The sequence below is a fragment of the Prionailurus bengalensis genome, chromosome E1 (genome assembly GCF_016509475.1).
Source record: "Prionailurus bengalensis isolate Pbe53 chromosome E1, Fcat_Pben_1.1_paternal_pri, whole genome shotgun sequence".
Lineage (NCBI taxonomy): Eukaryota > Metazoa > Chordata > Mammalia > Carnivora > Felidae > Prionailurus > Prionailurus bengalensis.
In genome coordinates this window covers 49,569,219-49,597,037 of record NC_057347.1, presented here as the reverse complement: position 1 = coordinate 49,597,037, position 27,819 = coordinate 49,569,219, and the positions used below count along the sequence as shown (strand labels likewise).

The 27,819-nt window shown below is 43.9% G+C and overlaps 1 protein-coding gene across 9 annotated transcripts in view; it reads left to right on the top strand.

The window, feature by feature from the left end:
* The window catches only part of LOC122485824 (ABC-type organic anion transporter ABCA8-like), a 94,703-nt gene extending 67,980 nt beyond the window's left edge, over positions 1–26,723 (top strand). For 7 of the 9 annotated variants that reach the window (XM_043585111.1, XM_043585113.1, XM_043585109.1 and 4 more), the window contains 19 exons: positions 97–230; positions 1,005–1,142; positions 4,098–4,205; positions 8,522–8,695; positions 8,887–9,000; positions 11,229–11,351; positions 12,206–12,271; positions 12,722–12,813; positions 14,461–14,581; positions 15,448–15,565; positions 16,247–16,338; positions 19,607–19,767; positions 20,950–21,025; positions 21,099–21,193; positions 21,836–21,955; positions 22,155–22,295; positions 24,258–24,337; positions 26,119–26,174; positions 26,306–26,723. In XM_043585111.1, coding sequence (XP_043441046.1) covers positions 97–230; positions 1,005–1,142; positions 4,098–4,205; positions 8,522–8,695; positions 8,887–9,000; positions 11,229–11,351; positions 12,206–12,271; positions 12,722–12,813; positions 14,461–14,581; positions 15,448–15,565; positions 16,247–16,338; positions 19,607–19,767; positions 20,950–21,025; positions 21,099–21,193; positions 21,836–21,955; positions 22,155–22,295; positions 24,258–24,337; positions 26,119–26,174; positions 26,306–26,404 — 2,108 coding nt within the window. In that variant the 3' untranslated portion in view covers positions 26,405–26,723. The remainder of the gene's footprint in view (positions 1–96; positions 231–1,004; positions 1,143–4,097; positions 4,206–8,521; positions 8,696–8,886; positions 9,001–11,228; positions 11,352–12,205; positions 12,272–12,721; positions 12,814–14,460; positions 14,582–15,447; positions 15,566–16,246; positions 16,339–19,606; positions 19,768–20,949; positions 21,026–21,098; positions 21,194–21,835; positions 21,956–22,154; positions 22,296–24,257; positions 24,338–26,118; positions 26,175–26,305) is intronic. The other 2 variants (XM_043585114.1, XM_043585115.1) reach the window with 2 other exon arrangements.
* Positions 26,724–27,819: the final 1,096 nt, after the last annotated feature.

The following is a 27,819-nucleotide window of genomic DNA, read 5'->3' as shown; positions in this document are numbered from 1 at the left end:
GGATCACATAATGACATTAATTAAAATTTTATTGTACAACTTGACATGGATTTTCTTAGTTTTATGACACACCTAATATATTTAACTGCAACGCAGGGGCAAGCATTGATGACTTTATACATTCTGTGGACCATCAAAACATAGCTTTGGAAGTGGATGCATTTGGAACCAAAAATGCCCTAGATGACCCATCTTATAATGGAGCCATCATAGTGTCTGGTAATGAAAAGGTATGTTGGTCTCTGTTTCATAATTTTTCCCCAAGATGTGGAAAACCAATACGATATCGATGTACTCAGCTTTCCACTTCAGGAAATGAGATGAAAAACAAAGAATGCTTGCATTCATTACTCAGTGAATTGTAGTCATTAATATGATGAATAATTCATATTTTAATCATTGTCTACCAACACAAGCTGTGTGTATTAGCAAAATAAACACTATATAATACCCCCTGTCAAGTGCATATTTAAGTCCAAAGAACTCAGATTTCCTCTCAAGGATTTTAGAATACATATTTTCTGAAACTTCTGTTTTATTCTTAAACAATAATACTTGATGCTAGCCTTCCCCCAGATGTCTGGTGTCCTGAAAATTAGATTCAGTCTATATACTTGTTCTGTTTTACTTACACAGTGTTTTGCTTTATTTGACACCATTTAAAAAAATTTTTTTTTTTACATTTATTTATTTTTGTTAGAGAGAGATAGAGCACAAGTGAGGGAGGGGCAGAGAGAGAGGGAGACACAGAATCGGAAACAGGCTCCAGGCTCTGAGCTGTCAGCACAGAGCCCGACGTGGGGCTCGAACTCACAAACCACAAGATCATACATAACCTGAGCCGAAGTCGGACGCTTCACCGACTGAGCCACCCAGGCGCCCCTATTTGGCACCATTTTAAAAACAGGATTTTTAAAATTTTAGATATTGAATTTTGACCTCTTTAGCAAACAAAAAAAAAAAAAGACCTTTGAGAATTTATAATTTTGCTTTTTATATTTTAGTGTTACAGATTTTCATTAGTATGCAATACCAAAAGACTAAATTGCTTCCCAGTTCTCATGGATATTATTAGTAATGCACTACTTGGAATGGTTAAGCCATCAGCACACATCCAAACTGATAGAAGTACATTTTCAAGGGTAAGTATACTGACTCTCTCTCCTCCATCAGGAATCTGGTCTCTCCTGCACTAAGAATGTCCCAGGTCACTTTTTTAAGTGCTGCAATCTCGTTCTTATTGAGATTGAGTAAATGGCTGCATAATAAATCATGACTTGGTTCATGCTAGCTCTCTGGTTTTAAGAAATCAGTACACTTTTTAGAGCTTCAATGTTTTCAGTAATCTCTATACCCAGCATGGGGCTCAAATTCGCAACCCCAAGAGTCGCACGCTCTACCAACTGAGCCACCCAGGGGCCCCTGGAGCTTTATTTTTTTTTTTACTTTTTTTAATGTTTTATTTATTTTGGAGAGACAAACAGCGACAGAGAATGAGCATGGGGAGGTGCAGAGAGAGAGGGAGACACAGAATCTGAAACAGGCCCCAGGCTCTGACAGCTCAGAGCCCAATACGGGGCTCGAACTCATGAACTGCAAAATCATGACCTGATCCGACGTCGGATGCTTAAGGGACGGAGCCACCCAGGTGCCCAGAGCTTTAATTTTTTAAATGCAAAACAGAACTCTTTTTCAAAGGGAATGTGAGGTAATGAAAGTGAAGTCAGGAACCACTTATTTAACGCAAAAATAACAAAAGTAGGAAGGAGGGAGAGAGACAGAAAGAAGAAAAGGAAAGAGAAGGGAAGGGGAGGGGAGGGGAGGGGAGGGAAAGGAAGAAATTGAAGTCTTATTATTACTTTTAGAAATACTACGGAGAAAAAAATTTAGGACAAGGTTCAGACCAACATTGCAGGCTGGTTACACTAGAATTATTCCAGTTCCTTGTAATAAATATTCATTATTTGGGCCTGCCAGCTTTTTCATACCTGGGGCAAAAGAAAAAAAAAAAATCCCTATTTCTAAAAAAAAGGCCCATGTGATTGGATTGTGTACAGCCTTGTAAGTTTGAAAACCAGAATACATCTTAGAGTTTGTAATTGTTCCTTTTTGATGATTTCCTAAATATATTGCTTCCACTTAGAGAGCTCTTTGAACCCAGAGACCATGTATTTTTAACCCTACAGAATATTTTATACCTTGAGATAAGGCTGAGAACATGATAAGCACCAAGTAACTTATTTGTTAAATGTATAAATGAATGTCAGAGGTCAGCAAATTATCTATATTCCATTCAAATCTAGGGTTTTAGAATAATATATATACGGCTAAAGACCATTTACCCACGTGTATATAAATGGACCTTGTGGGGCGCCTGGGTGGCGCAGTCGGTTAAGCGTCCGACTTCAGCCAGGTCACGATCTCACGGTCCGTGAGTTCGAGCCCCGCGTCAGGCTCTGGGCTGATGGCTCAGAGACTGGAGCCTGTTTCCAATTCTGTGTCTCCCTCTCTCTCTGTCCCTCCCCCGTTCATGCTTTGTCTCTCTCTGTCCCAAAAATAAAATAAACGTTGAAAAACAAAAAAATTTTAAATGGACCTTGTATCCATCATTTCCACACACTCTGTAAGATTTTGAGTTGACTTCTCACAACATACCTCATGGTACATTCAGCAAATAAAAATTCCTTTCAGTAAGGGTGTGTAAGAAGCTTAATCACTAACAAAAAGTTTTAGTCATTCATCAGTAACTAATTTTAGACTATGCTATGGTTCATTTAATTAACCTCCTATCCATTTTCTGGTTTCTGAGGGAGGATACCATAGTTGAGCAAATTTCCATCAATAGAAACATTCTGTTTTAGCTATGATGAGTTCGATACCAACTAACTACCTTACTTGACCTTGTTTCATGTGCTCAACATCTGAACTTTAGTATCTCCAGCAACTCAGGTTATACTCTATTTGGATTTACCTGTTCGTTGCTCAGGTAAGAGTTTTTGGGAGTTTCAGACCTTGCTTCTGTCCTGCTCAAGTCAAAGGATTTACCACTGAGTACTGAACCCACCCCGCATGCAGGGTGTTCTTAAAAGATTCTGTCAATAACCTTAAATCTCACCTTTCTGTCTTGAGAAAGGGTGTCTCTGATGGCCAAGCTGAAGATAACCAGACTCTGGTTATAAATTTTTTTTAAAAAAAAATTTCTTTTAACGTTTATTTCTGAGAGAGAGAGAGAGAGAGAGAGAGAGCGTGAGCATGGGAAGGGCAGAGAGAGAGGGAGACACAGAACTCGAAGCAGGCTCCAGGCTCCAAGCTGTCAGCACGGAGCCCTATGCGGGGCTCGAACTCACAGATTCATGGACCATGAGATCATGACCTGAGCCGAAGTTGGCCGCCCAACCAGCTGAGCCACCCAGACACCCCTGGTTATAACTTTTCTCAGCAATGCGTGTAACTAAACACCTTTGTGGATCACGAAAGTGATGTGGAAACTGTTTTCAGGGCAGTCAGTGCATCTTCTGTCACTAAAGACCCTTCCAAACAGGAGCGACATTGTGAGCGAGTGCCAAGGTTTTTCATGGAGATTCCACCTCCCTTTCTAGTACTGTACTTTATCTCTACTTTGGAAGCCTCAACCAATATTTTTCTGGTCTCACGGTGTACCTAGAAAGACACTTACCATCACTGTGCCCGCAGAACATCCGAGAGGATTTTTGAGTCAGGCTGTCACATTTGACGTAATTAACTACCCGTGAAAAATGAAATGTTCCAACTGTGACTTGTCATTATTTACTGTTTTCACATCAGAATACATTTTAGAATCCTAAAATAAGAAAATGGAAAATCTCACCCCTCTTTTGTTTCCCAACGGTGTAATACTTACCAGTTCAGTCTCATGCTTGGAGTCACTTTCCTTATCCCTGTAATTGGGTATAGAGCCAAGAGTCATGCTGCATAATTGGATGGAAAATGAAAGAGTTTGGGAACCTCAGTGGGGACCTAAGGAGGGAGTACATGTCATCAGTTTAATATTTTTTTTAATGTGTTCCAGAAAGCAAATTTTGAATTTGTTACTCAGCTCGTTATATTTGCATTTTCAGGAGTCACAGAGAAATTCGTTTGTATTTTGGGAACATACCATATTATGGGCGATTTTGGCATCCTCTTGTACTCCGTATATTGCAATGAGCAGCTTCGATGATTATAAGGTAATAATGAAAACTTCATTACTTTGTATAACTAGAAGGTGAAGGTGAAAGTCCTTCCACAAGGCTTGGAAGGGTTATGTTTCTGCCCTCAAGGCTTACTACAAAGTTATAGGAGTGAAGAATGTGTTGTATTTATTTAGGATAGTCATATAAGTGTAGGAAACAAAATAGACATTTCAGAGATTATCAGTTGATTTTCAGTAAAATCTGCCAGAGAATTCAGCAAATTGTACCGGAACGACTTGATAGTGGTATGAGGAAAAAAAATAGTGTTCTCAACACTCACCCCCCACCATACACAGATTTTATTTGAAATGAATCGTCGGTTTTGTGGTAAGCAATTATTTCTTGCTTAGATGGGGCAGAATGAGCATATATACCATCAAGGAAAATGAGAACTTGAAATTCGTCAAAGTTAAAACCTTTTGCTCTTTGTAAAGCACCAATAAGAAAATAAAAAGCTTCGGACTGGGAAGAAAAAATATCCACAACGCTCGTACATCTAACAAAAGATTTGTATCGCACATAAACGAAAATTGGAGGGTTGCATGGTCCCTGCACAAGGAAAAGACAAAAATTTGTGAAGCATTCCATATTAAAAAAAAAAAATTTGGGGGCGCCTGGGTGGCTCAGTCGGTTAAGCGGCCGACTTCGGCTCAGGTCATGATCTCGCGGTCCGTGAGTTCGAGCCCCGCGTCGGGCTCTGTGCTGACAGCTCAGAGCCTGGAGCCTGTTTCAGATTCTGTGTCTCCCTCTCTCTGACCCTCCCCTGTTCATGCTCTCTCTCTGTCTCAAAAATAAATAAACGTTAACAAAAAAGTTTAAAAAAAAAAAAAATTTTGTACTAAGAAGATAAAGAACTCTTACAGCTCAGTAGTAAAAGATAGCCTAAATTTTAAAGATGGGCAAAATATTTGAACAAATACTTCACTGAAGATACGTGGAAGGAAAATGCTCCCATGAAAAGATGGCTAATATCGTGGGTAATCAGGAAAAGAGCCCCCAGGAGATAGCGCTACACACGAACGAAAATGAGTAAATGAACATGACCAAAAATATCACGTTTGGGAGGATATGGAGAAACTGGAACTGTAATGCGTCATCGGCAGGAACATAAAATGCACAGTCACTTTGCTGAGCCATTCGGCGCTGTCTTACAAAGTGAAAAATGCACTTATGGTGTGGCCCGGAATGTCTCTCCTAAGTATTTACCTGGGATAAAAGAAAACCTCTTTCCACATACAGACTGGTACATTCACGTTCTTGGCAGCTTTATTCATGATAGCCAACTCTCTGAAACAGCCCAGATTTCCATCAAGCTGTGAATTGATAGAAATCCTTGGGTGGCCAGACCAGGGGATGTTACTGAGCAGTACAAAAGAAGGAACAACTGATAAATGCATCAGCATGCATACGGGTCACAACCATTACACTGAGGCACTGAAGACAGGAAAGAGTAAATACTGAATGATTTCATTTATATGAAATTCTCAGAAAGGTAAAATAAATTTGCAGTGACAGAAAGGAGACCTGTGGTTTCTTGTAACCCCTGATAAAGGCTATTAACTCCAAAGGAGCATGGGAAATTGGGGGCGGGGGGGGGGTAATGTAAATGGTCTATACTCTGATTATGATTGTGATACAGGAATCCATACATGTGTCAAACCCCACGCAACTGAATACTTCATAGAGACATTTTTTATGGTTTCAAAATCACATTTCAAAAAAGTTAGAGAGAGAGAATTGAAATAAAGGAACATGGTATGTTGAAAACGTGAGAACAAAAAAAAATTTAATGTTTAACTGACTATACATTTCCATTCACAGACACTCTTTCATTAATTGCCATGAATTTTTGATGTATCTACCGATATTTGTGTTTTTTTTATTTTTTTTTCAACGTTTTTTATTTATTTTTGGGACAGAGACAAAGCATAAACGGGGGAGGGGCAGAGAGAGAGGGAGACACAGAATCGGAAACAGGCTCCAGGCTCCGAGCCATCAGCCCAGAGCCTGACGCGGGGCTCGAACTCACAGACCGCGAGATCGTGACCTGGCTGAAGCCGGACGCTTAACCGACTGTGCCACCCAGGCGCCCCTAGAAGATTTTTGGAGCATCTTTTAAGATGAAGACTGATTCAGTAGTTCTGGAGTAGAGACAGATTTTGAGTGGCAGTCATGGGGGGATGGATTCATATGACTCATCAACCCAGGCCAACTCACGTTAGCTTTACTTGCAAATCTCAATAGAATGTCTTTTAGTGTCTCCATTTTTGTAACTTGACTGCACAGAGTGACCCTGCATAAGGATCTTGATCTGTTCCTCTCCAAAGTGATTCTGTTGTCCGAGGGAAGGGAGCGCTGTCTGTCCTGTTCTCTTCCTAGTGTAGAACGTCTGGGGAATCTTGGGAAACACCATTTGCTGGCCTGAGGTAACTGTCAGGCATCTCGTAGTTAACACTGTCCTAACTTAAAATGACTCCCAGGGGCACCTGGGTGGCTCAGTCAGTTAAGCCTCAGACTCTTGGTATCGGCTCAGGTCCTGATCTCCCGTTCCGTGGGATGGAGCCCCACATCGGGCTCTGCCCTGAACAGAGTCTGCTTGGGACTCATTCTCTCTCTCTCTCTCTCTCTCTCTCTCTCTCTCTCTCTCTCCCTCTCAAAATAAATAAATAAACTTAAAAAAAAAATGCCTCCCGTAGGAAACACGGACATTTTCTTTCTCTGGTCTGTGAAACGCCTCAATCCCACCATGTTCCTCCCAACCCTTTGGCCACTGTCTGTCTCCTTTGGAACTCCCCATTCTTCTCCATTGTCTCTAAACTCTGAACTCCTTACATCTCAGTCCTAGGCTCTCTCATCATTCTTGATGTCATTCTGTCCTAGGCAAACTCATCTAACCTTATGGCTTCAAACCCCTTTTACCTACCCATCGCTCAACAGACTTGATCTCCAATTTCTTTCTTCTTCTTTTTTTTTTTTATTTTATTTTGAGAGAGAGAGAGAGAGAGAAAGAGTGTGCCTATGCGGGGGTGGGGGAAGAGGACAGAGAGAAGAGAGAGAATCCCAAGCAGGCCCAGTGCTATCAGCACGGAGCCCAGTGCAGGGCCAGTCCCGCCGCCGTAGGATCATGACCGGAGCCAAAATCAAGAGTCAGACGCTTAACTGACGGGGTCACCCAGGCGCCCCAAGATCTCTAATTTCTCATGTTACCTCCAGTGCGGATCCAAACTCCCTTCTCCGGGGTTGTCACTGGGAGAATCACAGACTCTCCAACTTAACCACATCTCCAAAGCTGAATTCATGATGTTGTTGAACGGGTACCCCCTTTCCGCATTTCCTGCCCTCCAGAACACTCACTCGGTCAGTAACCTAAAACCACCATTCACCCCTCTCCGGGCTTCACCACAGATCCGTCCATCGCCAAATCCTTTTCAGTCGTGCCAACTGACTGGGCCGGTGCTCAGAGATTTTGACACGCATCCTTAGGTCAAATTCCATCTCTGACAGGGGCCTATTTTAGCCAACCAGAGACCATCAGCAAGTGAACTATTTTTGAAAGAAAAGAAACGTATTCAAAATTGCTTAACGGTTTATTGTGATTGCTTCATTGGTGCCCAACCCCTCATCACTTGATAAGTAGTTTTAAAATATGTAATTTAGTATGCTTCTTCAGAGACGGGCAGGAATGCAAGGCACGTAGTATTTACGAATGTAATAATATTCATGTACGTGTGCATAAATATTTGGATGGGTAATAAATATTTGAATGTGTGCTATGCCAAAACTACCCTAATGTATCCTTTAGTTAGAATGAAAGGAATAAAGCCGTTTCATATGTATATAAGGTACATATCGTGTTATGTATTTATGTATAATAGTAAATAAAACATAATATTTTATGTATAACCTTTATATGTATATAGACACGTGTAGAGAGAGACAGCACAAGACTTCACAGTGAGTCAAAGCAAAATCACCCTGATGGAAGGCCAGCTGCTTAAATAAACCACCCTGTTCCCATAGATTGTTAATCACTGTTTTGTTTACTGCAGTGTTAATACCTCAATTACACTGAGACCTTCTTACACGTATTTCCACTGGGTGCGTGACGAACATCAATATTGTTAATGAAAGCAACAAATTGACCATCTGTGTTTGGAACTGTCCGTATCCCTTGGTCCCCATAATGCTTCTGGCCATGATGCAGAATTATTACAAAGGAAAATTCTGATCAAATGTTTTCTTACATAATCCACATTTTCTGAAAGCTCCAACTGAACTAGCACTTTGTGTCTTTGCTGTTTTGTAATCAGAACAAAGCTCAGTCCCAGCTCCGGATTTCAGGCCTCTTCCCTTCTGCTTACTGGTTTGGGCAGGCGCTGGTGGATGTCCCAATGTACTTCCTGATCTTACTGCTTATGTATTTATTAGACTACGGCTTAAACTTCCAAGAGTCTGTGTTTGTAACTACAAATCCGACTATACAAGTAAGTGACGATATTCATAGAACAAATACCGTTGAATGATTTCATGAAAAAAATTGAAGATGCAAATGATATTTGTATTGTCATAAATTAAATCGCTGTAAAACTCTGTGCTACAGCAGTCTTTTGGCTCCTGATGTGTTTCTCGGGTTGCATTTGCCTTTGACTGAACGTCACATTCCTGTTGATTTCAGATCCTCTGTTCTATTGGCTATGCCTTCTCACTTATCTTCTTGACATACGTGATTTCGTTCATTTTTCGCAAGGGGAGGAAAAATAGTGGCATCTGGTCTTTTTCCTTCTTTATGGTAAGTATATTTTGTGTGTACAATTCTAAGCCAGTACTTAAAGTTTGCCCTCAGTAGAATGATAAATTAATATCATAATCTAAAATATTTTGTTTTCTTTATGCATGATCCTTTTCAAACTCTGCATGTTTTTCTCTTCCTAATTTCTACCCTTGTCTCTCTCTCTCTCTCTCTCTCTCTTTTTAATGTTTATTTATTTTTGAGAGAGAGCAGGGGGAGGGCGGCAGAGAGAGAGGGAGACACAGAATCCAAAGCAGACACCAGGCTCCACGCCGTCAGCACAAAGCCCAACACGGGGCTCGAACTCACAAACCGTGAGATCGTGACCTGAGCCGAAGTCAAGACGCTTAACCAACTGAGCCACGCAGGCACCCCTACCCTCCTCTCTTTTAAAAGTAGCCAAATTGTTTCTAGAACCATAAAGTATTTGCTAGAAGGAAACCAGGAAACCATTTGTATCTTCTTTACTGAAAAACAAAGAAGCCCACAGACCTCCACGAGATTACGAATGTTGTTGCTAGCCTGGTTAAAACTAGAAACTACTTCTCCAAATTCTACTAGAATTAATGCCACAAAAGCAACACTTATTTTATCTAAACTAGGAAGGAAAAGTACATGTTATCTCCTATTACCTATTCTAATTTCCTGTCATTCTGGCTGCCAAAAAGTAAATTATTAATTCAACAAATACTAGTTGACTTCAGGACACCTGGGTAGCTCAGTCAGTTAAGCGTCCTATTCTTGATTTTGGCTCAGGTCATGATCTCACAGTTCGTGAATTTGAGCCCAATGTCAGGCTCTGCACTAAGAGTGCAGAGCCTGCTTAGGATTCTCTGTCTCTCTTTCTCTCTCTGCCGCTCCCCTGCTCACTCTCTCTATCTCAAAATAAATAAATCAGCTTTAAAAAAGATGTGTATTAGTTGCCTTCCAACAATATGTCAAAAAGTAAGACTGATAATAAATAAAAAATAGTTTCAACCCTGAAAGGGCACTCAGAGGGTAAAAGAGAAGTAAACAGCCACTTACGAGAACAAAGTGACAAGGAAAAAGATGATCTCTTTTTTTTTAATTTACAAATTTTTATTTATTGCCTTTTTTTAGGGTTTTCATAATAACCACTTTTGACAAAATTCCAAGGTATTTTAAAGGAATTCGTATTTTTGTCTATTTCATGATGGGCATAGGTCTGTTAAATGAGCACTAAAATCCTTGGCATTAGCTAAAATCAAATGACAAATAGCAGCTCAGACTTCTTTTACTATACTAAAGATGATCTCTTTTTAAAAGATTGCCTCTATGAAAACCAGAGAACGGAAAGATTAACTCATGAAAATGAGAGCAGAAATTTCCTTTAGGAATTGAAACCTGGAGAATAAGATTTTACTAGCTGAAGAAGAATGATGCAGTGAAGAAAGAGAAACCCAGAGGGGAGAAAGTCCAGGCTTATCCTAAGAACTGGTAATAATCTGGCTTAGGGAAGGGAAGAAAACACCGTGCAGCATGGGCGTGGCCTTAGTTATGGTAAAAACATTGGTTGGAATCATGCTGGCCTTTGGTGACATGCTCCAGAATTGATTCTACAGGCTGTGGGAAGCTATGGAAGCTTCTAGTGTAGACATGAAATGTGATCCGAAATATACTTTTAGGAGGAACATGCCCAGTGCCATAAAAATGGTAGCTTGTAACACAAAGAAGCCAGAAGTACAAAAACTTTTAGGGAACTTTTATCATTGCGGTGTTTGAGAAGAGAAAGTCTGAATGTCTCTGTTGGACCTCTCGCCATCTCTTATCCCTGAATTTTACTGAATTCTCCTGAAGCCACACTGGGTTTTTCTGGGCCTCTGTTTCTCCATCAGTATAACTAACAGAAGTCTCTCTCTCTCTCTCTGTTGTTGTTATGTCATTCCTACTAGATATCAGTTTGTGTTCCCCATGATCATTGCTTTTCTACCCGTCTTACCTCCGAAAAGAAGGCCAACTTTCTTCCTTTTCCGTAACGAAAATATTCCATACGTTAGATTTACCCAGTCGTGTCTCACTCATGATACTCTAGGTGAAAGGAATTTGGCTAAGTCACTAAGAGAACAGGTCAGCAGCAATAATGCTGATTTCAGTTGGCTTTCTGAAGCTGGGGCTGAAATTAGGATTATCTTCAAGATGAGCCATCTCAGTTTGGAATATATGTTGAAATTCGAAGTGTTAATATGCATGTCTGTTATCTTCTTTAGATCACCACCTTCTCTTTGTTTTTATTTATGCTATTGGATTACTTTGGATATGGTGTGCTGTATTACATCACCTTTTTAATACCACAAGCCACCTTAATTGGCTGCATGTTCTTGTTTCTTTACGTAAGTAGTGCCACCATCTGCCCCAGTGTCCTAGAACTCTTGGCCAATTGTGAATGCTATGCTGGAGGTTGGGGTTCTACATCATGTTGAGTATACATGACATTGAAATATTTCTACCGCATGGATACCAGCTGAATTCCTCCCAGATAGGCCCATGTGCTCCAGCTGAACTGCATTAGAAAACCTGCCCCTGGTCCGTGCATGGGGAGGGGGGGTAACAGGTGGTGGGAAACAGAGCAGTCTCTATGTACTCGTAGGCATGCTCAGCTTTAGAAGAAGGCAAATGAAATACCCCCGATCTTTGGGATCTTGCGATTCTCGAGAGGCACTCCATAGGAGTAAAATCCTTTTCTTCTAGCTAATCGACTTCTACAAAAGGAAGAAAGATACAGTGCATGCGTGAAGATGGGGAAAGGGAAGGGAAGAGAATGGGAGGGGAGGGGAAGGGAGGGGAAGGGGGGAGGGGAGGGGAGGGGAAGGGAAGGGAGGGGAGGGGAGGGGCTTATGAAGGATCAACGGGCACAGGAAGGTGTGTGAAGTTCTGCGGGATAAAGATAAACCCTGTTTCTCTCTCCTTCCTTGGAGAGGCTAACACATGCCCAAGTTCCTCTCACCAGGTGGTGAGTACTTGCTAAATCCTATTGCTTCAAATAAAAACACAGTGCCTCTTAGACCTTGGGAGGAAGGAATACAACCCTTTGATACACATTTTGGAAGGGACACCTACCCAATACTCATGGCGAAATCAGGGGACATACCAGTAGGGCTGTTCAGTGGGCCAATTCACGTTTATATGGATAAAAATGCACAAAACCGAAAAACTTCCTATGTAACCATTCTTTTTCCTTTTGCAGCAAGTCCAGTCTTCTCTTTGGACTCAAGAACCAACAAGTGCAGAGCCATTTCTGGTATTCTTAATTGTAAGAACACACCTGTCTTTCAAAATTGTTGTCTTTTCCTATACGAACCATTTTAATTCCTGTATACAGGGTGAAGCTTTTTATTAAGGTAGATATATGGGTATGTGTAGCCCATGGAGATAAAATATTAGTAAAATATGGAACAAATTTTTCTGTAAAGACTCACTGGTTAGATAAGATGCTTCCCAAATTTTGAAAACACTATACCAGTATTTAGACGGAATGACATAAAGTAACGGTATTACTTAATTGTATTTGCTTCTAATGTTTCCATAAACAAGATTGAAAATGAACTTGATAGTGGCACGATTTGACAAATAGATTATTGGAAATTTGAAATGGTTTTTCCAACCATACCTTTGGAGAAGTCCGACCATTCCTAGTTCACTTCTGATGTGAAACATTTCTCTTTGAGTGCTTCTAACCATGCATCTCTCTCTTTATTCCTAGCCTCTCCTTCATTTTAGCATCTTCCTTTTTATTCTTCGGTGTCTGGAATGGAAGTTCGGAAAGACGTCAATGAGGAAAGATCCTTTCTTTAGGTTGGGAGAAATCAAATTGGATTCTTTCATTTCAGTTATCAGTGGTTAATTTTTTTCATGCATAAAGTAACGATTTAGCAAAGAACGGCCAAGTCCTGGAACAGGCTGGGGTCGCAGCTATATGCCAAGACAAAATATAGAGATCTGAGTACCTAAATCAGAGGATTATAAGTAGAGGAGGAAAAGAGATCTGAAACACTCCCTGTTAAGGGCTCTGTCTGACATGATGTGAAGTAGAGAGGGTGGGAAAAGTTGTATGCTGCTAGTTCAGGTTTTTTGGTTTGCTTTTTAATGTTTATTTCTTTATTTTGAGAGAGAGAGACAGAGAGACAGAGACAACGAGCAGGGGAGGGGCAGAGGGTGAGAGGGAGAGAGAACCCCAAGTAGGATCTGCACTGTCGGCACAGAGCTCAATGCAGGATTCAAACTCATGAACCAGCGAGATCATGACCTGAACTGAAATCAGAAGCCAGGTGCTTAACCACCCGAGCCACCCAGGGGCTCCGACGCTGGTTCAGTTTAAACAACAATCGGTTTAAATAGATTGGTAGTTGAAGGAATGCTACCAGTCTAGGGAGGAAGACTAGAATGATGAATAAGCCAAAGACCGCAATAATTATGCTCTTTTCCTGTGGTGCCGAGAAGCCCAGCCGGTAGATGACAGACTGGTCCGGTCATAATGGGACTTAGAAGCTGAGATTGTCTTTTTGTGGCATACAAGGACACGTCCATAAGCATCTTATTCCCTGTCTTCCATGCCACCTTGGTTTCATCTTTAACTATGACAGACAGTTGAGTGGGTGACTCACAAGGTAAAAGATGACCTTTAGGAAATCTAAGGTCGAGGCGCCTGGGTGGCCCTGTCAATTAAGCATCCCACTTTGCTTTGGCTCAGGTCACGATCTCATGGTTCATGAGTTCGAGCCCCGACTCGGGCTCTGCACAGATAACATGGAGCCTGCTTGGGATTCTGTCTCTCCCTCTCTCTGCCCCTCCCCCGCTCATGCTCGCTCTCAAAATAAATAATAAGTAAATATATTTTAAACAAAAAAGAAATCTAAGATCGGTATGTGGGATTAGGGCAGAGGTAAGAGAGACTAAAATGACATAACTAGCTAGCTAGCTGGCTAGCTATGAAGGACCAGACTTAAAATAGAGGAGAAAGTGAATCTGGCATATATTCCCAAAAAATGGCCAGGCTTAGTAGGAGATCCAGCATGAACTTGTACTTTCTGAGACCATCCTGACTCCAGATATGCCAACTCATCCTCCCCATGGAAATGCAATAATGCCAACATGGAGGTGGTGGCAAAGATAGGGTTTCTAGAAAAACTGCATCACTAAACTAGGATACTAAAGTCCTATGTTAGACAATAGATACTAAGTTGCCCAGCGATAACGAAAAAATAACGTCCCATAGGTAAGTAGAGCGAAAGACACGGGAGAAGCAATGGTCACTAAATATAGCAGTACCACGGACAGGAATAAGGTGAGGAAGGGCGGAGGAGGCATGGTACTAAAAGGAGAGTGTGACAATTTATTACGTACCCAGCCTACTACTCAAAGCATCAGGTTTAAAGAATGCAGTATTCTGAATACAAGAATGAAGCTGCCAATCAGTGATTAATGGGTGGCTTTCGACTCTAGAATTTCTCCAAGAAGCAACAACGTGTATCAAAATCCAGAAGATCCAGAAGGGGAGGATGAAGATGTCCAAATGGAAAGAGTGAGAACAGCAGATGCCTTGAATTCCTCGAACTTTGATGAGGTAAAACATACGTGGTAATGATTCCGTCAAAACCACAAACATTTGTCAGTCAAAGTGGTCAGGCTACGAGTCTAATGCTCACAGAATTTTGAGTGTCTCTAATACATACAGGCAAAGACCACAACTCCAGCTTAGGAAGTGGTCATATGATTACATCTCAAGAAGCAGATTAAGAGTCATGTCACCTCAGTTTGTCATTCACGGTTTAAATTTTTTTTTCAACGTTTTTTATTTTATTTTTTGGGACAGAGAGAGACAGAGCATGAACGGGGGAGGGGCAGAGAGAGAGGGAGACACAGAATCGGAAACAGGCTCCAGGCTCCGAGCCATCAGCCCAGAGCCTGACGCGGGGCTCAATCTCACGGACCGCGAGATCGTGACCTGGCTGAAGTCGGACGCTTAACCGACTGCGCCACCCAGGCGCCCCTGTCATTCACGGTTTAAAGAACAAGTAGAGAACAATTAAAATTGCGAAAACCAAGAAAGACCTAGTGAACTTTAGAACCGGAATAAAGCGATAGGGTGGCATTGCTTCTTGGAGAAAGTGCACGGTGCGGACTTCAAGGCAAAGTCTGGTCCACAGCTTGTTGTTTTGGATGCTTAAGGACGACTCAGTACTTCTCCAAGTTTCTTTGCTCCTGTTCTGCACAAAATAACGTGCTGCTGAGTAACTGCCTTTGTCAGGGGTTAACGTGACCGAAAATAAGGACTAGGATTGGAGAATGGCCAGTAAACATGTCACCTAGGAGAAGGTCTTCTGTGATGCGTGGCTTGTGCCATGAGGCACCAACCCAGCGGGAAGACAGAGTTTCTTCAAAGTTAACGGAGAGAATTAAGGTCTGATGTGATTTATTTGTTATTTACAGAGACCGGTCATTATTGCCAGCTGTCTACGCAAGGAGTATGCAGAGAAGAGGAAGCACTGCTTTTCCAAGAGGAAGAAGAAAATAGCCACGAGAAATGTCTCTTTCTGTGTTAGAAAAGGTTTGCTCCCAATGGCTCATCCCCTGTTGGCTTGGGGCCCTCATTAGCCTTATGGTTCCTGATGAGAATCTGATGCATCACCTCTTGGTTTCACACACAGACTCATCAGCAGGTGACTGTGACAGCTCCTTTGACCTGTTCCATTTCTAAGTGAAATCAATTAACTCACCCCACGGATGGGGCACAGTCACATCTACATGGAAACCATGAGCAGTCTATTAAAATGAACCACTGGAGCTGTGACATTTCTATGTAATGAACATGATTGATTTCCTAGTGTTCTTCTTCACAAGAGAACTAACTGGGGTTGTACCCATCCAGTCAGAAGATTTGACCAGCAGCTGTCAGATGACCTCATTTTGTGTCATTATCCTGGAGTGCTTAGGGTCGCAGGAGACAAGAGTATGACACGCTGGTTTCCAGGAGTGGCTTTACCCCTTCCTATCAGTGTGACCGTGGGCAGCTAACCTAATCTCTGGGAGCCAGCCCCAGATACATAAGAAGAGATTATGGTAACAACTTCTCAGGGTTGACAAGTCCATGAGATACTGTGTATAAAGCACATAGCACGATACTTGTCACATGGCAAGTCTTCAGACTCTGTTACATTTTTTTTTATTTTTTTTTATTTATTTATTTTGAGAGAGAAAGTCAATATTAAGTGTAACCATTTTTTTTCAGGTGAGGTTTTAGGATTATTAGGACACAATGGAGCTGGTAAAAGTACATCCATTAAGGTGATAACTGGAGACACAAAACCAACTGCTGGACAGGTAAGTGAATTAGGCTAATAATTTACATTAATTTTAATACATATTATAATTATGATATATTTTAATGTATCATATTTTAATATAATTATATGGTTATATACCACATATAATTATATGTATTATGTTTTATATAATTATAATATGTTATAATTATAATTATGCTAATAAATTTATAAGATGTTGGGGCGCGTGGGTGGCTCAGTCAATTAAGTATCCAACTTTGGCTCGGGTCACGATCTCGTGAGTTCGAGCCCCGCATCACGCTCCGTGCTGACAGCTCAGAGCCTAGGGCCTGCTGTAGATTCTGTGTCTCCCTCTCTATCTGCCCTCCCCCTGCTTGCCTTCTGTCTCTCTCTCCCAAAAATAAATTTTTTTTTAATTTATAAGATGTTAAAACTTTGTAAACAGCAAATATCATTTAATCATTAGATGATTGAAGTGAAGTAGCAGAATAATACATTCACAAATTAACGTGTTCATACACAGAAAAATTAATCGCTTCCAGGGAGCAATTACTTATGCCTTCAAAGACATTTAGAGGGAATGTTCAGTATCCGATCAGAAATCAATATCAGAATCCGTACAAGTCTTATTTACAATATCATAAGACACACGCATTTGCACTTTGTTTTTCTTTTTTTTTTTTTTTTTTTTTTTTTAATTTTTTTTTTTCAACGTTTATTTATTTTTGGGACAGAGAGAGACAGAGCATGAGCAGGGGTGGGGCAGAGAGAGAGGGAGACATAGAATCAGAAACAGGCTCCAGGCTCTGAGCCATCAGCCCAGAGCCTGACGCGGGGCTCGAACTCACGGACCGCGAGATCGTGACCTGGCTGAAGTCGGACGCTTAACCGACTGCGCCACCCAGGCGCCCCGCACTTTGTTTTTCTTGACAAACTATTTGCTTCCATTTACTAACAGTGAGTGCAGTGTAACGTGTTACTTTTTTGTTTTAGAGTTTTAAAACTTTTATGTATTTATTTTTCATGTTTTATTTCTTTTTGAGAGAGCACGAGCAGGGGAGGGGCAGAGAGAGGGGGACAGAGGATCCCAAGAGGGCTCTGCGCTGACAGCAGTGAGCCCGATGTGGGGCTTGAACCCACAAACCGCGAGATCATGACCTTAGCCCAAGTCAGATGCCCAACTAGCTGAGCCATCCGAAGTGCCCCTGTTTTAGACTTTTTTAAATTGAAATATAGTAGACATACAGGATTTACACATTCAATGAACATTGTTTTCCCTGCATGTAATGCTTTAACATCGAATTAAAATGTAAAAAAAAAAACACCTTTATTAAGTAATTATATTCATCGTCCTACACAACGTGCTTGGACACTGGAACGTATATTTTTGTACAGATCCACTATTTCTTGGGAGTATTTGTAAGGAATGGCTCAAAGTTGAGGGATATGAAGTCAACTTGAATCGTACATGCAATTGTACCGTATAAAGTGGTCTGAAAAAACAAAGGGGCTCAGATTTATCAAAGAGAGAGACAACATGACGTATAGAGAAAACATTTCCCCCCAAACTCCTTGGCAGAAAAAAAGAAAACTTTAAGAGCTCGCTCCTTTGGAAAGTATGTCCGGGGTTGTGGAGAACAGAATATAACGCAGAGGTCTAGGGGATTGCACCGTGGGAAAGGGGTTGGTGGTCAGCCTGGAGGGAAAAGACCTCCTGTAAAGTGATTGACAACCCACTAAAGACGGAAGAGAAAACATATCCACAATCCCTCTGAAGCCGAGCTGAGAGCAGGTGTCTGTGAAGGGGGCCACTCAGGGAGGTTGGTGGCTTGGTCAACTCTAACTGGACTCCTTCAGTTGAGACCACGCTTCAATTCAGTCACCACCTGGACCCTAAATCATTATTTTATTTCTCATCACACATGAGTACAAAAGGAGGAAGTAACTGTTCATAGATACATGGCGATGAAATATTTTCAAAGGTAGGTACGTTCTGGGGCACCTGGCTGGCTCCGTCGGTAGAGCGTGCAACTCTTGATCTCAGGTTGTGAGTTCGAGCCCCACGTTGGGTGTAGAGATTACTTAAAAAGGATAGGGGCGCCTGGGTGGCTCAGTTAAGCATCCGACTCTTGATTTCAGCTCAGGTCATGATCTCGCGGTTCATGGGTTCGAGCTCCGCATCAGGCTCTGTGCTGACAGTGCGGAACCTGCCTGGGATTCTTTCTCCCTCTCTCTCTGCCCCTTCCCTGCTCTCGCTCTCCCGCGCTCTCCAAATAAATAAATAAACTTTAAAAAGTATAATAAAATAAAATCCTGAGAATAAAACATACTAAGCATTTTTGTAAAAGTAAGATCTGAGTTACAAAGTCAGCTATTTGGGTGTCATGAAACTAGCTGTCATCAGATCAGCCAGTGTGATCTTTATAAACCATGTCATTGTCCTACTTAAATATTTTCAACAACCTCTTACTGCACTAAGGCTGAAGGACCCCCCCCACCCCCACCCCGGACCCCCCACCTGCTGGCAGCTGCAGGGACCGATTATCATGTTCCTTCTCCATTCGCCTTTCTTTCCTTTCTCACTCGGCCCCAGGCTCCCAGCTTTGTCTAGGGTCGAAGAACATATCAAGCTTCATTACGGTGCAGGGCTTTGCTCTGGCTCTTTCCTCTGCTCCAGATTCCTTTCCTCTGGGCTTTTCCATGGCAGGTGCCCTCTTGCTCTCCCCCCCACAATGGCCGCTCAGCAAACAGGCTTTCTCTGATGACCCTACCTACTCATCTCCGCTGGTATTCCCCAACCCAGCTTCCGGACTGCTCCCACTACGGCACCCCTTACGAGCTGCCTGTATTCCATCCATTCATTTTGCTACTTCTTTATTGCCCGATTCACTTGGTAGAAGGAAAACCCCCAAAATAAGAGGGGTGCTGGCTGTTACATGGGTGGCTCTCAAAAAACATTGGATCACGGATCCAATAGTGAGTAATTAAATTCACCAATTCATATACTTTCTTCCTGACTGCGACGAGGAAATTGTATATAAACTCTTGGCCACGATGGCAAGACGGTCCCGTTGGTGAGATTTTTGATTTTTCGGCTTCAGTTAGGTGGGGCGCTCACTTGTTTTCATGGGCTTGCTCTCTGACGACCTTTCTTCAATGCAGATTGATGACAGATTGGTCAACCCGATTAGGACTTAGAGAGTCTCTAGTTTTTCTAGGTTTGTAAGAGAAAGATGCCATTGAAATATGCAAGGGAAGCAAACAAACCCAGAGGGCAGGCTCTGAGCGTGAACTTTCCTCTGCAGGTGCTACTAAAAGGGAGCCGTGAAGAGGACTCCCTGGGTTTCCTAGGGTACTGTCCTCAGGAGAACGTGCTGTGGCCCAACCTGACCACGAAGGAGCACTTGGAGGTGTTCGCTGCTGTGAAAGGGCTCAGGAAAGCCGACGCGGCAGTCACCATCACAAGGTAGGCGGGAGCCACAGGTGTTCTATGCCTGAGGGTGCGGGACAGTTGGGAGTGATGAGCTTCACTGTCATTCTGGACGGAAGACTCCTCTCTCGAGAGGAAGAGAGAGAGAGGGAGAGCGAGAGGGAGAGCGAGCGATCAACCCCTGACCACACTGGGTAGATTCCCCACTAGAAACCCGTTTCCTGTATTTCAAAGTGTTCATTTTCCTCTCATACTGAATATGAAAATTAAAAAGTAACCATCCGTGAAAGTTACCAAAAATACTAAAATTGAAGCATAGGGCACCTGCCTCAGTTAAGCGCCCAACTTCGGCTCAGATCATGATCTCATGGTTCGTGACTTCGAGCCTTGTGTCAGTCTCTGCTGACAGCACGGATCCTGCTTAGGCTTCTCTCTCTTTCTCTCTCTCTCTCTCTCTCTCAAAAATAAATAAACATTTTTGGGGGGCACCTGGGTGGCTCAGTTGGTTGAGCGTCCGACTTCAGCTCAGGTAATGATCTCCCAGCTCGTGGGTTCGAGCCCCGCATCAGGCTCTGTGCTGACAGCTCGGAGCCGGGACCCTGCTTTGGATTCTGTGCCTCACTCTCTCTGCCCCAACCCACTCGCATTCTGTCTCTCTCAAAAATAGATAAACATTAAAAAAATTTTTTTTAATAAATATTTTTTAAAAAGCAAAATATAAGTACAATTCAGTATAAAGTATTTATTTTGGCACAACTATTTAGAAATCATGAAATGTGCTTCTATTCTTTTAAAAGAGAAAACTATCTCTCTGAGGGGATCAGACCAACCAGTTTAAAATTGCCTGGCACGTAGGGCCGCCTGAGTGGCTCAGTCGGTTGGGCATCCGACTTCGGCTCAGGTCATGATCTCTCGGTCTGTGAGTTCGAGCCCTGCGTCGGGCTCTGTGCTGATGGCTCAGAGCCTGGAGCCTGCTTTCGGATTCTGTGTCTCCCTCTCTCTCTCTGCCTATCCCCCTGCTCACACTCTGGGCCTCTCTCTCTCTCTCTCTCAAAAATAAATAAAAATACTTTTTAAAAATTTAAAAAAAAAGAAAAGATCGCCTGGCATCTATTTTCAGAACCGCGTTTCTGAGCTCCGCTCTGCATCCTTGGGCTGCGGGTCTGCCCTCCTTCCAACTTCCTCACTGTGATGCCCCATCGTGTTTCCCTCCTTCAGGCTGGTGGATGCACTCAAGCTCCAGGACCAGCTGAATCTGCCCGTGAGGACCTTATCCGAGGGAATAAAGAGGAAGGTAAGAGGGGGGCTCAGCGTTCCTCTGCACACCCCACCTGTCGGCCCCAGACACACTGTTCCTCTTGTTCCAGCTGTGCTTCGCGCTGAGCATCCTGGGAAACCCATCGGTGGTGCTTCTGGACGAGCCGTCCACGGGGATGGACCCCGAGGGGCAGCAGCACATGTGGTGAGGGGGCACGACCCTGTCGGGGCCAGCTCCGGTGCCCCGTAGGAAATCTGTGAATTGCTTTCCTGCTGTAAGAATGGCCCCTTAAACTGTCTCTTAAAGGAGACACCTCTCAGGATCGTTAGGGCCACCGATATTTGGCAAACCAAAAAGGAAATCTCTCCCCGATGGTAGTCCATCGCTGAAGAAAGAGGAGGCATCGTTGATCGCCGCGGTGATAACCACGCCAGGCTGGTGTTTTAGAGCGAGGGCCCAGTATTAGGTTGTCGAGGTGGGATCGGGTCCTCCGTGTCACCTTGTATATTTCTTAGGAATGTATTTTCTCCTACGAGGCTGTGACACCTCTGTTGCTGGATTCTCCCTGCTCCTTCGCGCAGCCTTTTCGTAACCAGTCTCCTGCTCAGCATTTCTCTTTCAGTGCCACCTCGTGATCGACACGGTATTCTGTGCCCGCTCCTCTTCCAACGCCTGGCTCCCCCCCCCCACCTGCCTCCCCACCCCCCCCACCGTACGGGTCCCTCCCTTGCTTAAGCTCTTTTTGCAAATGACTCAACTTTCGTGCCAGTTACAAATTCTTCTCTCTGCCCACTTACGATTAACGAGAAGCCTTTCGCAATTGCACATGGTCCTTTGACGATTCAGGCAGGCAATCCGGGCCACCTTTAAGAACACAGAGAGAGGCGCCCTCCTGACGACCCACTACATGGCAGAGGCGGAGGCCGTGTGTGACCGCGTGGCCATCATGGTGTCCGGAAGGCTGAGGTGGGTGCCCGTCCACCCCCGCGCTGGGCGCCCAGGTGCACGGCCGGAGGAGTCTGTGCACAGAGGGAGGTCTCCGTGCGGCTGTAGCCGCTGCATCTGGGTCCACCAGTGAGGTCCTTTGGACACCAAGGGTCTCAAGCGTGGTGTTTTCTGTCCCGTTCCCCTGTCTCTTACGACCTCATCCTCCTCCCACCTCCAGGTGTATCGGTTCCATCCAGCACCTGAAGAGCAAATTTGGCAAGAATTACCTGCTGGAGATGAAAGTGAAGGCCCTCGAGCAAAGGGAAAGCCTCCACCTCGAAATCCTCAGGGTTTTCCCCCAGGCTGCTCGGCAGGAAAGGTAAAGCTGGGTGCTTGCTGGTTTCGATCTGATACCAAACTTTTCCTTGCCGGTTTCATTGATTTATGGCCCTCGGAGTCCACAGTGAGCCCCAAAGGAAACCTCAGAGAAGTTATTTGCTGGACACCCAAGAACCTAAATTGGAGAAGAGTAGAGCTGGTGTAAAATCAGAGGGACTAAGTGCTAAGTGCCCGGTACTGTCCTGATCTTGCATTATTCTACTTCATCCTCCCCGAGACTTGCCAAGGAAGACACCGTTTTTCCGTTTTTCCTGGGATGGTTTCAAAAGAGCATTGTGAGAGTCTGGCCACTACAAGGACCTTAATGAGTGGAATTGATTGTTACCTTTAAGAATAGGAAACTGAGGGGCACCTGGGTGGCTCAGGGTTAAGCATCCGACTTCGACTCGGCTCATGATCTCACCGTCCATGGGTTCGAGCCCCATGTCGGGTTTTGCACTGACAGCTCGGAGCCTGGAGCCTGCTTCAGATTCTGTGTCTCCCTCTGTCTCTGCCCCTCCCCTGCTTTCTCTCTCTCTCTCTCTCTCTCTCTCTCTGTCTTTCAAAAATAAATGCACATTTAAAAAAAAAAAGAATAGGGGCGCCTGGGTGGCGCAGTCGGTTAAGCGTCCGACATCAGCCAGGTCACGATCTCGCGGTCCGTGAGTTCGAGCCCCGCGTCAGGCTCTGGGCTGATGGCTCGGAGCCTGGAGCCTGTTTCCGATTCTGTGTCTCCCTCTCTCTCTGCCCCACCCCCGTTCATGCTCTGTCTCTCTCTGTCCCAAAAATAAATAAAAAATGTTGAAAAAAAAATTAAAAAAAAAAAAATAGGAAACTGATAAGTGAGGTCACATGACGGCTAACAAGTGGCACAAGAATATAAACCTAATTATTTCACTTCAAATCTATTTTATAAACAGTCTAGTAATGGCACAGTTCTCAGGAGCATAATACAGTAAAAATCAAGAGATTAATTTTAGGGGCATTTTTATCAGCTAGACTTGATGACAGAAGACAGATGATTTAGGAGTTGGGGGAGAAAACAGGAAAGGGTGATAAGTCACAACAATACGGTGGGAAAATACTATTTCTACAGTGGAATATAAGTATCACAGCAATGCTGTACCTTGTGTGCAGCCCACAACTGAATAGAAATAGGTCATGAGGTCACAAGGAATGAGAATAGATGAGAACGATTGCCCCATAAAGCAAGCTAATAGCATCTTTTTAAAAATGTTTAAATGTTTATTTATTTTGAGAGAGAGAGAGAGGGAAACACAGAATCCGAAGCAGGCTCCAGGCTCCGAGCTGTCAGCACAGAGCCCCACGCAGGGCTCGAACTCGCGAACCGTGAGATCATGCCCTGAGCCGAGGTCGGACGCTCAACCGACTGAGCCACCCAGGCGCCCCGCGCAAATAGTATGTTAACAAAATGAAATCTAAATCCTCCTGATTTTCAAATGGTAAAAAGACAAGTGTTCGTCTGAGAAACAAATTATTTTTAAAACATACGATTCAATTCAATTTCAGTTATATTTTCAGTTTTATATTCAGGATTCCATTATATTATCCCAAATTAGGAGAGCATGGGGCAAGGTCAGACAGAGATGAGTTCTCTGGAGAAAAGACCCAGAGTCCCCACGTGAATTGGGTGACGTCAAGCAACTACCAGGCATCAGTCCCTGGCTGGAAGGTGATGTTTGAGGAGCCAGTGTTCAGCTGAAAAGATAAGGTGACAGGTGACTCTGACACATGTCCACCGTTTACCTGCACTGCACCTCTTATCTCAGAAGCCAAGGGCACGATCCCCTCCTGCCTCCCAGTTGTCCTTGTGGACGGCCTCAGCCTGGGCATTTCGCTGGCCCAAACTGACTCTTAGGAGGACAGCGACCGGAGAGAGGGTCGCAGCCAGCTTGCACCTGCGTGGGTGGTACCGGCCTCAGCCCCGCCCCTCTCCCCCCAGGTTCTCTTCGGTGATGGTCTATAAAGTGCCAGTGGAAGATGTTCGACCTTTGGCACGAGCTTTCTTCATGTTAGAGAAGGGTAAGAGCGACACACTTTGAAATAAGATCCCCCGGAAAGCAGGTAATTCCAAATCCTAGATGAATCCATCGGCATGACCAGAACGGAATGTGACCTAAGGTGTTAGTTTTCAAAGTTCAAATCTCCAGTTGAATCTTATGGGCACGGGATCAAAGAGGTGGACAGACTCTGTGTGTGTTGGGTGTTGGAGGAGGGGCAGGGGGTTAATGGGAGTGATTTTACCTTTGGTGGGGTTTTTCTGTGTGTGTATACACACACACACACACACACACACAGGAACAACCTAAGGCAAAATTCAGTTGTGTATGCATTCAAGGAGGATGTTTTCTTTGGGAACATTGATGCACGCATATTTACAATTCAATTTTTATATGGACTTGCATCTTATTTTATTGCCTTAGGCTGGGTATTAAGAAACTGGCTCCTGTCTGGTCATTAGAACAATCTTCCCTTGTCTGTTGCACTTCGAAAGTGACCATGCTGCGTCTGTCATCACCGCCCCATGTTTTTCTTGCCATCAGAGCTCATTAGCTCTGCTTCTCAGAACTGTGCTAGCCGAAACTCCCTCCCTCTGCTTTTTCCATTGTCACGGCTCAGTGATCTTTTTGCTGGCTTGCCACCTTCCCTAGGGAAGACATTTAAGGCTCCTGGTTCGAGAAGACTTTTTTTACTCCTGCCGATAACATTCATGGTCACGGCAGTGCCCCCTTTCCATTCTCCGAGCCGAGGACCCCAACTCTCTGGACCATGTGTTCGTGCAGTCACTTCCGGATCGACACTGTGGCCAGTACTGGCCTGGAGGTTCTGCTGGTGACCTATTTCCAGTCTACTGCCCTCCCATCGGGGCTGGGACTAGTCCCATTTTGGTTAAGGACAAGGGTTTTCAACTCAATGAGGCACAAGCTGTCACTGGAGAGAGAGGCCCACAAAAGATATCTGCTCCCCAGAAACCCTCAAACATCTTTCCATATCATCTTTTGATGCTTCCCTTTGCCAAATGTGTCTTCCTTCCACTTCTTCCTGTGCTGAGTGTGCAAAAGCCTTGGATCACACACAGGGAAGGAGGCCTTTGCAGCACCGTTTGCTCCATTAAACAGACAATTGCGAACACTGTGCTAAATGAGCATTGCATGAGCACTTTTCTCCCCAGACCCAAGTGAATGCATTGGTGTATTTTATTTTTAATTTTTTTTAATGTTTATTTTTGAGAGAGAGAGAGTGCGAGCGGGGGAGGAGCGGAGAGAGAGAGGGAGACACAGAATCCGAAGCAGGCTCCAGGCTCCGAGCTGTCGGCACAGAGCCTGACGCGGGGCTCGAACCCACGAGCCACCAAATCATGACCTGAGCTGAAGTCGGACGCTCAGCCGACTGAGCCACCCAGGCGCCCCGGCATTGGCGTATTTTTAACTGAATGCAATCCTTAAACTAGGAACATTGTCATTGAAACTTTTTTATTCAACAAGTTTTTAAAAGTTGTTGTTTGTACTGGATGCTGAACTGTCCGGATGTAAAAATATATGAACTCCTGGGGCGCCTTGGGTGGCTCAGTCAGTTAAGCGATCAACTTCAGCTCAGGTCATGATCTCGCAGCTCGTGAGTACGAGCCCCGCGTCGGGCTCTGTGCGGACAGCTCGGAGCCTGGAGCCTGCTTTGGATTCTGTGGCTCCCTCTCTCTCTCTGCCCCTCCCCTGCTCAGACTCTGCCTCTCTGTTTCTCTCCAAAATAAGTAAACATTAAAATATGTATCTATGAACTCCTCATGTGCACCCATCTTTCTGCAGTTAAACAGAGCTTCGACCTGGAGGAGTACAGCCTCTCACAGTCCACCCTGGAGCAGGTGGGTCCGTTTTAGGGACTTTGTTGCATCCGTGGGACAGAAGTGTACAAGCTGTGCCCGTGCTGTGCACTCGCTCGGAGCTGCGGGAGGCAGCGTGACCTCCCCGTCTCTTCATTTCTTGCCCCTCTCAGGTGTTCCTGGAGCTCTCCAAGGAGCAGGAGCTGGATGACTTTGACGAAGAACTCGACCCCTCAGTTAGATGGAAGCTCCTCCCCCAGGAGGACCCTTGACGCGCCAAAACCTCTATTTCCTTTCAAGCCTGCAGTTGCGTTTTTTTGAGACATTTATTTTTATAGCTTCAATGTCAGATTTCTAGAAACGATATTGTAAACACAACATGATTCTTCCTGTGGTGGAGAGAAGGAGCAAGCGCTGGGCAATTGCAGTGACCGCGTGGACAGAGGCACATGGCTGAGCCCGCCTCCTGGTCACAGCCTCTGTGTCTCTGCAGGTGGCCCTGATTCCCTATTTCTGCATAATACTGAATAAGCAAACTCACTCTTACGAGACTGTTTCATTTTCTGAGTACAATAAACACATTGGGTTCAATTGTTTGTTTATCAAAACCTTAAAATACCCTCTCACGTAGACTTTGTGAAGCTGATATTTTAATAAGAATTTAAGTGACCATGTCTAAGGTGTCATACTCTTCGAAATAGATTCTTTTTTGTATATTCTTATGGCTAAAAATATGACGGCATCATTCGTTCTAATATCTGATACCAATATATTTGAAAACACATCTCCTGGTAATGCTATGAGTTGCATACACACGTACTTGTGATTAGGAGTTTACTGAACTTTTTACATCCCGGTAAACCATTGAAGTCCCGTTTCCACTGTATTTTAAAATCGAGGCTTCAGAGTTGCCCGTTTTGCCACGGATCGTTCGTGGATATTTGCCGCCTGGCCTAAGAAAGTAGATAAATGACCAAGTTGGTGGAAAATGTAAAATAAATCTCATATGTGCCGTTTTGAATTTTTTTAATTAATTTATTTTTTTAATTTATTTTTTGAGAGAGCACGAGCAAGGGAGGGGCAGAGAGAGAAAGGGACAGAGGATCCGAAGCAGGCTGTCGGCAGCGAGCCCGACGCAGGGCTCGAAGTCACCAACCGTGAGATCAGGACCTGAGCCGAAGTCAGACGCTCAAGTGACTGAGCCACCCAGGTGCCCTGAAATATGTTTTCTACTTCAAGGATTCTCGCGTGTCTCCTTCTTGACTAAGTGGCTTATTTACAAATTCATTGAAATCAAATTGAAAAAAAATTCTAACGTAAGAGCTGGTGTGCTATAATCAACGTGTTGCTAAATGCAAAGAAAGAAAAAACACACCGTGGTTAAGGAAGTAAACGGTGGTGGCAAACATCTCCTAGAACAATCTTTTTTAAAAATCCCGGGTATGGTGGGCGCCTGGGTGGCTCAGTCGGTTGAGCGTCCGACTTCGGCTCAGGTCACGATCTCACAGTCCGTGAGTTCAAGCCCCGCGTCGGGCTCTGTACTGATGGCTCAGAGCCCGGAGCCTGCTTCGGATTCTGTGTCTCCCTCTCTCTCTGCCCCTCCCCCACGCTTGCTCTGTCTCTCTCTGTCTCAAAAATGAATAAGCGTTAAAAAAAATTAAAATCCCGGGTATGGCTACCATGCATA